This window comes from Carassius auratus, chromosome 6, assembly GCF_003368295.1.
Source record: "Carassius auratus strain Wakin chromosome 6, ASM336829v1, whole genome shotgun sequence".
NCBI lineage: Eukaryota > Metazoa > Chordata > Actinopteri > Cypriniformes > Cyprinidae > Carassius > Carassius auratus.
Window position 1 is genome coordinate 23,445,107 of NC_039248.1, and position 13,859 is coordinate 23,458,965.

At 34.8% G+C, this 13,859-nt stretch overlaps 1 protein-coding gene across 2 annotated transcripts in view; it reads right to left on the bottom strand.

Annotated features, from left to right (window-relative positions):
* Positions 1-7,777, bottom strand: part of LOC113101909 (protein CBFA2T2-like) — a 37,315-nt gene extending 29,538 nt beyond the window's left edge. For both annotated transcript variants that reach the window (XM_026265699.1, XM_026265698.1), the window contains exon 1: positions 7,703-7,777. In XM_026265699.1, the coding sequence (XP_026121484.1) occupies positions 7,703-7,730 (28 nt within the window). In that variant the 5' untranslated portion in view covers positions 7,731-7,777. The remainder of the gene's footprint in view (positions 1-7,702) is intronic.
* Positions 7,778-13,859: the final 6,082 nt, after the last annotated feature.

Consider the following 13,859-nt stretch of genomic DNA (forward strand, 5'->3'; position numbering starts at 1 on the left):
CCAGTCAGTCCCGCAGCTCACCCTCAGTCCGCGCCATCGGGGCGCGGTGGTTCGCCGCTGGACTGCCAGTCTCCAGCTCTGCCTTGGCGCGTTAAGGCCCTGTCTCCGCCTCTAGCCTCCGAGCCCTGGACTCCTCCTCGGTCCTTCGACCCAGCGGCTCCGCCTTGGCTCTTTGCTCCCTCGTCTCCACCGTGGCCTGTCATCCCACCTGCTCCACCGGGCTCCCTCGTCCCTCCGGCTCCACCTTGGTCAGTCGTCGACCATCCGCCGCCTCGGGACTCCACTCCTCCGTTTCCACCTCGTCTTTCCATCCCTCCGGCTCTGTCAGGCTCCTCCTTCCCTCCGGTTCCACCTCCATCCTCGGTCGCTCCGGCTCCACAGCGGTCTGCCAGGACCCCGCCTCCGCCTTGGTCGCCTGAGCCTTCTGCTCCACCTAGGCCCTCTGGAACCTCGACGTCACCCTGGCTCTGCGGCTGCGCTGCTCCATCTTGGGCTCCTCACCCACCGGTGCAGTCTCCGCCTGTCGGCCCCCTGGTGTCGTCGACCCCTCCTTCACCATGGCTCCTCCCGCCGTCGACCCCACCTTGGATCTTCGTCCTGGCTGGTCTCTGGTGGACCATCTGGCTCCTCCTGCTCCTGTCTCCTCCCTGGCTCCTTCCTCCTTGGTCCCTGTCTGCTGGCCCCCTCCTGGGAGTCCGTCCTCCACCGGAACCTCCTCCCAAGTTCCCACCCACGCCTCCCTCTGTTGTTTCTACGGTGCGAGGACGCACCTACCGGGAGGGGGGAGTACTGTCACACCTGGACTCATTTAGTGTGTTTTTGCCCGTGACCCAGTTTGTGTCTTTCCGTGTTTGGCTTGATTAGTTCCCAGGTGTGTCTATTCTATTCCTCATGTGTTCCATGTCCCTGTTAATTTAGTCATGTCATCCACCTGTGTTTCCCCAATTATCCTTTGTACATAAGCCTTGTCCTTTCAGTTCTGTTTTGTCGGGTATCATCACTTGTGACTAACTCACTCACTTACGTGTGTCTATCGCTGTGCTCCATGAGTTGTATATATTAAAAGCCTTATTTCGTTTATCCTCGGCTCCGTATTCCTTCAGGCAGCGTAAACTGTGACAATTACAAGTTTAACTTTTAATTTAATTTAATTTACCCACAAAATCATACCGTATAAATTTTTCAAAGTTGTTTGCGGACCATTTCAATGAAAAGACCCGATTCACAAAACTGATCCCTCACAAGAGACATAAACACTGTGTTCACATGCATCACATGCATATGATGTGTTCACATCATATTTAGAGTATTTCATGGGAAAGATATCATTACAGCCCTCTGGACTCCCAAAAGCAGACAAAAATAAAGCGTCTCATTCACTGTCCCGTTCATTCAGAAGCACTTCTGCCAGTTCTACAGGAGAAATATAATGGATCAGTGAAATGTGACACAGACATCCTGTTCAATGTGGAAGTATGGCCTGAAGCATGAGAAACACACACACACACACATCAGGTCTCAATGTCAACGCTCTGGTGAGTTCTCACAGACTGGACTGAAGGCGATTTTTATCCCCTCTTTTTTTTTTTTATAGTCCATTGGCCACCGATGCCCACAAAACAGCTGGATTTCCCATCAGCCCATGAGAGAAATAAAAGATCGGACAGAGACACAGGAAAAGAAAACAAGAAGTCTAATATAACCAATAGATTTATTTTCATTTTATTTGAGTTTGAAATTGCACACATTTGGGAATCTCACATTTTATATATCTTATTTTCAAAACATACTGTGAAGTATTTATTTATTGGTTCTGAAAAAATCTGTGTTTTAGTGAAACCACTGAGCCACTATAGATTTTTATTAAAAAATGTTATCTGTTTTTATATTCTACATTTTAAATTTATTTTAATAATTTATTTAAAACGAATTAGTATTTTTTTATTTTTATTTTTATTATATTTTTATTTATTTATTTTATATATCAATTTTGCTTTGGCAACTAGCTGAAATAATAATAAAAAAATCTATTATATTTTATTTTGTGTTTATTTTATTTTAAGCAATGAAACTGTTCTCATGGTTTTTATTTTTAGTTTCAGTTTTAGTATATTATGGTAACCATGACTGTGATGCATAAATACAATAAAATAAAATAAAATAATATAAAATAAAATACATTCGAAAGTATGCAACATGGTACTATGTTTTATTAAATTTAATTAATTTTTTATTTTAATTTGTAGAAATCATTGTGTCCGGACAAGATGATTTCCATTATCATTTGACAATTGAGATTTTTTTATCGTTGTTTACTGCATGAAAGATAAATGTGTTCAGTTGTAAAGAAAACCATCTCAACGATAGACTATTTTCTTTATACAAACTACAATCTCTTGTTTGTTGCTGTTTATTTTGGGGCTTAAATAACTCCTGGATACTTATCTAGACATTTCTTTACCATACGACAATGTCTCTAACATCCAGCTGCTTGAATATGATTCTGAGACTATACAGAACGTGAAGAGAATCTCCTGAACTCCTGAGGAGGCGGAGGGGCTCGTTCTCAAGCCGTGTGGATGGTGGGGGTCCTAAAAAGCTTTAATGGCACGATAAGCCCCTTTCACAAGCTCTTAAACGCTCCTCCCTCTGACAGACCCTCAATGACTGCCGTCTTTGTCTCTTTAAACTCCCTCCGCTGCAGAAAGTCCAGAGCGCGATCAGCCGTCCTGAAATAATCCCGCTGAACTCCTACTGCTTTGTTTCACAACAGCCAGATCAGCTGATAACCATCACAGATCAGCTCAAAAGACAACAACAGCCATCGCTGCTCCAGAGATCTGCTGCTGAAACGGAGAGAAAAAAAAACACTGCAAAAAAAAACAATGGTAAATGACTGAAACTGTAAATATTTTATTTATTTTATTTATTTATTTATTTATTTAAAGAAACAGGGACAGCGTACAATAAACATTAACCTCAAAGGGAGAGATGCATAGTACCAGGTTTTAGCTCAAGAGCTAATTTTCACCCGTTCAAATAAAAGTAAAATAAAATTAATTACCGAACAAACAACAAAAAAAGTATAATTAAAGTAAAATATGTTAATTTAAACAAGCAAAATCTGTAAAATAACATTATTTTTTTGTAAAACCTTTAATTGCCTTTTTGCACTTTATTTAGTAAGATATTTTACTTTAGTTTTACGGTTTTGGTTTGTTTTATTTAAAAAAAAAAAAATTAATTACGTTTTTTTTTTTTTTTTTTTACACAAAGCTATGTAATTATTTGTGAAACTGACTAGCAATTGAAAATTGTTTTAAAGTAAATGCTAGGTCAATTTTCTTCAGGCTAGTTGGTGTTGGAGAGATGTCAACTCCAAAAACAAAAACAACAACAAGTCCATATGCAATATTTCGCGTCTTCAGAAGTCATGCGGTAGTTTTGTTTGAGGAATCTAAAATGTAAGGTCAAAAAATGTATTTTGTTAGAAAAAATCTTGCATGCACTAGAGGTCTCAAAACTCAAACACGGTGCTTTGAGATGCATTACGTTTTAAATTCAGTGACATCCAGTGTTGAATGCATGATGTATTTTTATAGACCAAAACCTAGAAACGACTTAAGAATCTTAGCTTCCATTGGTTCAAAATCAAAGAGAACTTTGAAACAAGGTCTGTGGTGAACACAAGATCAAGATATCTTCATGTTTTATTCTGCCACGTACAGTATACATCAGTAACGTGTGTTTTTGAAGTTTAACTAGTCTTTAAAAAGCTGGTTTCTAACTAAATGGCAATATAGAGGTTATCACAGATAAACCTCATCGATTCAAACAGCTACACTCATCTCCTCACTGCTTTTAAAGCCTCATCATGTCTATAGTTGTGACCCTGGACCACAAAACCAAAACTGAGATTTATATGTCATCTGAAAGCTGAATAAATAAGGATATTGTTAGGAACGGACAATATCTGACCGAGATACAACTATTAGAAAATCTGGAAAAAATCTAAATAAAGTTGTTCAAATGAATTCTTAGCAATGCATATCACTAATCAAAAATTAAGTTGATATATTTACGGTAAGAAATTTACTAGATATCTTCATGGAACATGATTGTTGCTTAATATCCTAATGATTTTTGGCATAAAAGAAAAATCTATAATTTTGACAAATACAATGTATGTTTGGCTATTGCTACAAAAATACCCCAGAGACTTAAGAATCACAATTGATCTCTTGCAACAACAAAAAAAAAAAACCTTGCAATAAAGTTGTCAGAAATCATGCAACCGTAGTTTGTTTACAGTCTATTCTTAGCATCATACTTCTGCTGATTGCATTCAGACTTCTTTGACGTTGTGTTCATTTGTGAAAATCAACAAAGACCGACTAAAAATCTACTTTTGTTGGACACAGAGCTTATTTTCTAAATAATAACCCAAGTTTAAAAGAGATCGGAGAGCAAGAGGGCAAGTTCTGTGCAAAAGGAGCCACATGTGGTGGAGTAAATAATGAGTCTTTCCATCTTTAGGAGAACTGAAGTGAATCAAGACAAAGACCGTTGTCAGCACATCAGGTTAATGTTGGTGATGGAAGCATATAAAGAAATCTGGATTCTTCTAAACGGGGTCAGAAGCCCGACTCCAGGCGCAATAATCCAGATCTCCAGCAAAAACTGATGTTCTGGGCAACAGTCGTTCGTTGGTGGTGAGAGAAGTATTCGCTGTGGAGCCTGAACATCTGGATTCAATCTCGCACAGCCTGTCTGCGCAGCGGTGGGCGACGAGAAACATCTGCTGGAGCTGATGTCAATTACTGCGTTGTGTTTCCCTTCCGAGACGATCCATCCAACACACACTAGAACGGGGTCAATGACATCCACATACACTCACCAACAGCCATATTTGAGCATTTTTGACACTGGTTTTAACACTTTCAGCACCAAACTGATGAATAAAATACAGGTTGTGCATGGAAGGTCTGCTAAACTAGCATTTGCAAACCACAGAACCTATCTTGAGCGCATCGAGAGTGTGTTTTATTCGGGTTGGGATTTAAAGGGTTTGGTTAATTGCTAATTGGACGCAGCTCTCAGCAGTTTGAGAGGAGAGCCGTGGAGCCGATTCAGCCCAAAGATTGCCTCTTTAAACACTAACAGCTGCTAGAACCGAAGCGATCTTCCTCGCTCTTCTTATACTCTCTCTTTCTGACGTGGACAAACTCTCCCACGCGACCCGAGCGACTTGAAGCCAGCGCTGGAGACCCCGACAGCAAGAGCCAAGAGCAATTAAAGCGCTAATTCAAACCTGAAGGGCCCTTTTGTCCTGTGTTTCCTTTCTTCATGTCAGAGGACCGGAATCTAACCACCACAACACACACACACACACACACACACCAAAGTCTTAAAGCTTCATATTTCCGAATGGATATGAGCCAAACACTGGCTCACTAAAGAGGGATGTGCATGAGCGTTTAAGACTCCAGGATGCTGGACAAAATGGTAAATGTGTTGTTATCATGATAATACTGTGTCTTTAAACAACACATAAAAGTTCCATGGTAGTTCATAATTAGAGGGTTTTTTTCTACAATTTAGCATCAGCATGTTTTTTCCCTAGATATATACCATAATACTACTGGCACATTGGAAAATACATGGGAAAACCAATTAAATAGCATGCAACATTAGTTTCAGAAACATGGTTTTGCTATTTAAATGTAAATGTACCATGGCAATACCTACCAATGTTGTTAGTGTAAACGAAGACAAAAACAATACAAAATATGTATTTTTGTTGTTGTTGACTGAAATAAAGCATGAATCATTTTAAATGTAAATATTAGTTAAAAAAAAATAACAAATAAAACTGACTGCTTAAAGCAAAGTTCGAAATATTACTTTGGCAATTGACCGAGAAAATGTGAAATAAAATTTACTAAAACTAAATAAAAAATCAATTAAAGTTAAATAGAATATATTTTCTATATAAAAAATAAATACATGACAAAAGCTCATAATAAAATAGCTAATACTTAAAGTAAAATTAAAATAAAATATAAAAACGCTTATTCAAAACATTAATAAATACTATAATAGTAGGCTACACAAACAACAAAAATAACAGTGATCTACAGTAATAATACAGTGGCACTTTGAGATATAAGCCTATCTTGCCAATAAAAGTTATCTGCCATGGTGCACAAGAGAACGTATCATTGTTTATGTCCAAAAAAAAAATATCCGTGTCATGACTAGTCAAAACCCCAAACCTCATCGATCTACAGCTGATCTCGCCATCATGTGGTCAAAACAATCATCACATGATCTTCAGCATCATCAGCTACGAGATCAACACTTTAGTTATTCAGGGCAAGCAAACAAACCCCAAGGGACCAAACAATTCCCTGCATTACTCTTGAGCACGAGGGACCCCGACAGCGCTGCTGTGGCACCGAGACACACACACACACACACACACACACACACACACACACACACACACACACACACACACACACACACACTGCACTGAAGTCCAGATGGTGTGAAACTTTTCTAAAGGGATTAACGCCAAATCCTCCAGTGAGACACGAGAGAGGGTCCGTCTCCGACCCTCAGAACAGATTAGAGCCGGTTTACCACGCTATACAGACAGCTTGCCTCTACTACCATGGTATTAGCATGAAAATATACTTTGACACTTTATGGGAACCAACCACTGGCACTTTTTTACACGATGCCTCAGTGCACTTCAAAGCATCACATGATCATCATTATAATGTCCAAACAAGCAACAAATCATAGGAGTAACATGGTCCAAAAAAAAGTAACTTCACCCTTTGGTTATCTACAATCCATGGTGATGCTTCAAGGCACTTTGAATGATAGTGTAGTGATACCATGCGCCTTTACTTGATCTGTACTTTTATAATGGTGCCAAGTAGTGTTGGGAAGTTTATTTTGGAAATGTAATAGGTTACAAATTGACTTATTTAGATGACATAAATCTAACTCGACTGTTAAGCATTTTCAGACATTTAAACCAGGCCGGGTTAACCTTAAACTCATCACTTATCAGACTTCTCAAAATCCTCCATTGCTTGAATTAGGATGATAAAAATGTCCTTTTAAAACGCAGCCACCACAAAAACAGATTTTAGCACCCTCCTTTACTTAGAAATATTAAGATCAAATCAATGCATTTAATATTTTAGAACAGTTGGCAAATGCACGGAAGTGGGCTCTTTAAAGATACAGTAAACAACAATTGACCATGCATGGGGATGGTAGTTACCATAGTTAACACCTCACAACTTACATCATAAATTGTATGAGGAAGGTTGCATATTAATGCGTTATGTTAAATACATTGTCATTTTAAATGTATTTTGTTGAAGTGTTATAAGGAAGCAGGAAACACATGGCTCTCAGAGTAACAGAAGAAAGAAGACGCTGTTGCGCATGCGCAGACGGACTCTTAACCACCTACAGTCGATTCAATACACTTGCAAAGCAAGAACGCGTACATCATACCTTACAGTAAAAACAGTAACAGCGGTATTTACCACAAAACGTGTTATTCTCGCTGCACTGCTGATCTTTTCAGTGTGGCATGCCGCGATATGTGTTACTGTAAATAAAAACTGCAAGCAAAATGCTGCAAACACGCACAATGACGTCACATTAGTGCACTTACATTGAAACGCGCTCGTGATTCCGACCATCGTGATCCTCCTCCTGTGTGTTTGTGCTTCTTCACTGATGACGGGGGTCTGAACTCTCTGACAGCATCTCTGAGATGTTCATTACTGGAGGCGGAGCTACAGAGACTCCTCTGAACAATACATCAGAACTGTGCTGATACCATGGTACCAGATGTTTATCATGCTACAGTGTCATACATCACACATGTCCAAATGTTATGATGTTCCAAAGGACATGTCTGACAAAGAAAAATTTTTTTACAACCCCTGCTAAAAAAAAAAAAAAATTCAAAATTTGCTATGGTTTACTGGTTATAATGGGACATGTAATGGTTTTAATGGTGGCTTGTTAAAACCAATAAATCCTAAAGGAATATGTCCCAAAACACACTACAGAAACATTAGTTTTAATGGTTAAAAGTTGATGGTGTATAATATTTGTAATGGTATTCGTAGTAGAAACATCATAATTTTCTTTTGTTGTTGTTTTTTTTTTTTTTTCAGTTGAAGTTCAGTTCACAAATGAATGTATAAAAATATAAATATTCCATACAGACTTTCAATTAATATTTTAATATTATGTATATATTATTATAGTTTGCTTCATATATTTATATGTATTTATTATAACATTTTGAATCTAAATGAATTATCTAATGCCCTGTTATAATTTTTTTATTATTCATATTCTAAATATTTATATATATAAATATATTCTAAATATATATATATATATATATATATATATATATATATATATATATATATATATATATATATATATATATATATATATATATATTTTTTTTTTTATTATTATTATTTTAGCTTTATTTAATGAAAACTATTTTTTATAGTTTTGATTTTAGTTTTAATTTTACATTTTAATTTTAAATATGCACAAATACACTTAAATTTAGTTCATCAAGTAGTTTTGATGAATATTTGATCTTTTTTGAGCTTCAGTCAAAGGTTTAAGAATTTTGCTGTTTTTTATTTTATTTTATTTGCTTATTTTTTTATAGATGTCTATATAGTTTTAGTATTTCATGTTAAACTAAAAGAAAATTATAAATGATGCCTTGCATGTATGTACATATACTAAGTAACGCGTTACTGTAATTAAATTACTTATCCACTGAAAAATTAAAGTTTAGGGACTACTTTTAATTTTTAGGTAATTTAATTACACCTTCTTATAAAGTAGTTGCTTTACATACTGTAAATCATTTCAACAGTTCTAAAATCAATATTGAATCTGAAATCTAAATCTACAGTCTAAAGATCAAATTGAATGCAGCATCTTTAACCCTCTGCATGCTGGCGCATTCACTTTCAGTTTATCCTGATTCACAGAGAAACCTTAAATACTCAGATACAGATAAGACTAAAATCAGTCAAATCTAAAAGGTCCTGCTTTTATTTGTGAACACTGACAATAACAACCAAACATTGTGCTTTTGTAAAATAAACAAAACAAACACAGTGCACTTTCTGTCGTCTGTCTTTCTACGCATCACAAATATCAACCAAACATCAGTGAATACCTGACACAGAGACATGAGAAATATGGCTATAGAAAACAAGAAGTGTTTACATTTAAATTAACTAATTTAAATTGAAAATGAATATTGTCTGATTATGTATAATATAAAACTAAAGTGAGGTACAGTCTTTCACGTATCTGAGCTCATTATACTTTTTTATTAATTTAATTGCATTATTTTATTACTTTTTTATTTGTGTTTTTTTATTTAATATATTTTTATATAAAATAAATATTTTTTTAATTGTTTGTTTGTTTTTGTGTGTTTGTTAATATGTTTTAATTTTGCTTTTATTTAATGATTTAATGATTTTATTTGTATGATTTGAAATGCTAGAATAACAGATGCTGATCTCGAAGACAGTCAGTACTGAGTTTGTTTGTGGATCGTGTTAATGTGATTCTTTAAACCTGTGTTAAAATCAAGAAGAACTGACCTCCAAAAATCACTGAAACACTAGCTGGTAAGTGATGTCAGTTAAGAGAGAAGACTCAAACGGAAACGTTGCTGCAGACAGATGAAGTGATAAGTGTGCAGCCTATGAATACATCATATGTGTCACTCAACAGGCCTTTGTGATGATAATTTGTAACGGGCAAATGAAACAGCATGTGTTACGTCAACAAAGACAGAAATACGTTAGTCCGAATGGCAGAAGTCACCCTGTGGATGTGACTCGTGCCAGCGTGTGTGTGTGTGTGTGTGTGTGTGTGTGTTTGACAGCTGGGCTTGTGTCTCTGAGCATGTGTGTCTTTGTCACTGGTCTATTAAGTGCATTAGCAGGTCTTTCACAATGCAACAGCTTGAGAATGACAGAGTGACACACACACACACACACACACACACACATGTCTGCCTCTCAGCTCTTGTTCTCCTGCTGTTCTGCTCCTGTGCGTGTGATTGTGTACCTGCTGTTCTCCTGAGGTCCACGCCAAAAGGCCCGGGTCAGAAAGGTCACCAGGCAGACGCCTGGTTAACCCTCCGGGGTAAAGACATCTCCACACACACACACACACACGCACACACACGCACACACACGCACACACTGACACACCACTTCGGGACACTAAGATTATATGTGAGCAGATGGACACCAGCAATGGCTTATCATATGAAGACATACAGCACATATACATACATAAAAAAAAAGTATTTTTTCTTTTGTCAGGGAAACACACACAGGCTGTTTGTACTTGGCGAAAATGCAAATTAAGTTGTGGGTAAAGTTTTTAATTTCACTGTGAAAACACAAGCATTATTTATATACTAGTATATATTTTCTAATACGTGCTTTTTCATTTTTAATAGTTTTTATTGTTATTTAAGTTTAATAAATTTTCATTTCAGCATTAGTTTTGGTTTTCATTTATTTTAATAAAAAAAAAGAAAAAAAGAAAGAAAAAGTTATTATTATTATTATTATTATTTTTTTAATTAATGCTTTAATTTAAAATTATTTCAGTTAGTTCCCAAGGGAACGTTGCTAAATTTTGTTTACATTAAGTTTTCATCTAATATTTATAATTTTGCATCCAATATTTGTATTTAATTTTTTATTATTATTATATTTGCTTCTACAGGATTTTTACTAGTCAATTAAATTTACTTATACATTTTAGCACAAAATTAAAAGTATTGAACTAACATGAACAAACAACTGATTTAAGCATTGAACTGCAGAATAATGCAGAAGCTGTGCCTCTACTGTGTGTATATACATACATATAGACACAGCATCATAAACACACACACACACACACACACACAGACAAAGCCAAGGTACAGAGACAGACATACACAGGTTTGAGACCCCAGACAGACATAGGGATTATGAGAGCAGATGGTTTAATGGTAAAAAACGCCCAAACCAAAATATGCAAATATTCATAAAACAAGCCCAAACGCACACACACACACAGACACACACACACACACACACACACACACACACACACACACACACCCCGTAGCAGTTTAGGGAAAAGATGTATATGCCAACAAAAACAAACTGAATGTCTAAAAAAATATTAGAAAATCAAGTAAATATGGCAAATAATAATTCTGGCATACTATAGTACAGCATATATCAAAATACCAGAACAACACTTTCATTCGGGTCTCTTTGTTTAGATAATATAATATAATATAATATAATATAATATAATATAATATAATATAATATAATATAATATAATATAATATAATATAATATAATATAATATAATATAATATAATATATCACAAAAAATTCTAAAATAATAAAGATAACTCAAATTAACTGGAAAATTGTCTAACCAATTAGAATGGATGCAGAAAATTTGTCTTTAAACTCATTATATTTAAATGAAGTCAGATGACTCATACATAGGCCTATTGTTTATCAATGGCTTTGGTGAGTAAATAAAACGGCTGGTAACTTTGGAAAGAACAACAGGATCCGTTGTTTTTAATCTGATGTAAGTGAATCTGACGGAAGTGTTTGTTTCTCGTCCTCTGATTTTGTAAATGAATGAAGATTTTTTTTTTTAAAAGAGACAGATATATACATTTCTAAATAAAAATTAGGCAAAATGTCATTTTATGGTCTAAGACGATAAGGCAGTTCACGAAAACAGAGCAGCTGTGCGTCTGCATGCATTAATTCGCTTCTAAATGAATAAGTGTTTTTTAACGAATTGACTCGCTCATAAAGACTCGTTCCTCAATGATTCAGTGTTCGAAGAATCGATTGAATTAATGATTTTAAAATTGACGTCTAATACTTGTAGAAAAAGTCGCTGTAAAAGCCTATCACTAATCGTTTTGTTAATTTATGTTTCAGTGTTGTTGAACGAATCGATTGAATAAATGAGTCAATATTCACTTATTATTCTGACACTTGTCGCCATCTACTGGAGCAATTATGTAACTGCAGAAAGAATCACTGTAAAATCTCTTCTAATAATACTCTGCAACAAACACAGAGTGATAAAAACAGTATAAATACTATTTCCCATCTGTTACTTTTTACATTATTATGTATTTTTCATTATTATTAATATTTTATTATTATTATTATTATTTTAAAGATTCATGAAGAAAACAAAACTTTAGATATTTAAAAAATAAATTGGTGAACTTTGTCCAGTCAATTTGAACAGCATACAGATTGTCAAAGCAGCTTTACAGAGTTAAACGGGAAGATAATGTTTTTAAAATGCAAACAAAATCCTGCTGGACAACAAGAGGACAACAGAAATCAGTTCATTGTTGAATATTTAACTCTTTTATTTTGTCTACAGTAACATGTCAAATATCTATTTATTTTCTCGCTAGTATTAGACATGAGGTTAAAAGAGGAAAATATGTTTTGAATGTTCAATAAACATGACTGATAATGTCAGTATGATTATTATGTGTTCTCTTGTATCAGAGTAGTTATAGAGTAATTCCACCACTAGAGGGAGACAGAGTAAAGCTATTGAGGAGAGTTAACAAACACTGATTCTTCATTACAGCTCATCCACTCTCACGAAAAACATGGCATCAGATGGAAACAGACTTTTAAAAAAGATAGATGAACAAACCAACAACAACAACAAAAAATTATAGAAATTATAATTCAGGTTTTTCCTGTGCCCTCATAACTTTCTATTGTGTTGGTCTTTTTAATGAATGAATGATGCATTTATATATAGGCTACTCATATATATTTTTTGTAAAATCATTTTTAACTAACAAAAGCCAGCTCCCTCATGACATCATCATTCTGGAAGTGACATCATTTATTGGATGGAGTCCGCAGCACAAATATCAGGAAGTGTTGTCAATGCATGATGATGAATTCTGGGATGTTTGTGAATGAAAACATTCATCCTTGAAAATGAATATCAAGTAGACATTATCATATTCAAAACACAGCGGCGCAGGAGTGAATGATCTGAGAAATTAATCCTCTTTTTTTTATGAAATGGTGTCTGATGCATGATGTCTGTATCAGCGTTTGCTCGGGAACATCCAAACCTTTCCACATTTAAAGAGACTAATCAGAGTCTATTTGGTAATTAGGTTGAATGGCTTCACAGTGTGCTGTCAGAGCAAACATGAGATTCTTTCATTACATCAGCTTCAGCTGTCCGCTTGAGCTCGGGAGATAAAAATAATACCTTTACAAAATGATAGAAATGTACTATAAATAAATATTATGTCAAACAACAGTTATCAAATAAAAAGACCACGGTACTTTGATATATGAAACCAAAGATGTGCTATAAACTGCTTTGTTTTATGTGGTTTTAAATATTTATGAATAATAATAATAATAATAATAATAATAATATATTTATTTATTATTTTATGCATGTTTATTATTTTAATAAAGTAAAACATTTAAAATCAATAAATAAAACCTATATATGACAGGCATTTTTGACTTTTATTTTGGACACAAGAATTATATTATGTATTAATTTATATATATATATATATATATATATATATATATATATATATATATATATATATATATATATATATATATATATATATTACTTTAAAAAAAGTACATCTATGTTTAAGATATACCAAGAATAAGAAATAAATAAACAACGTCATGAATACAAAA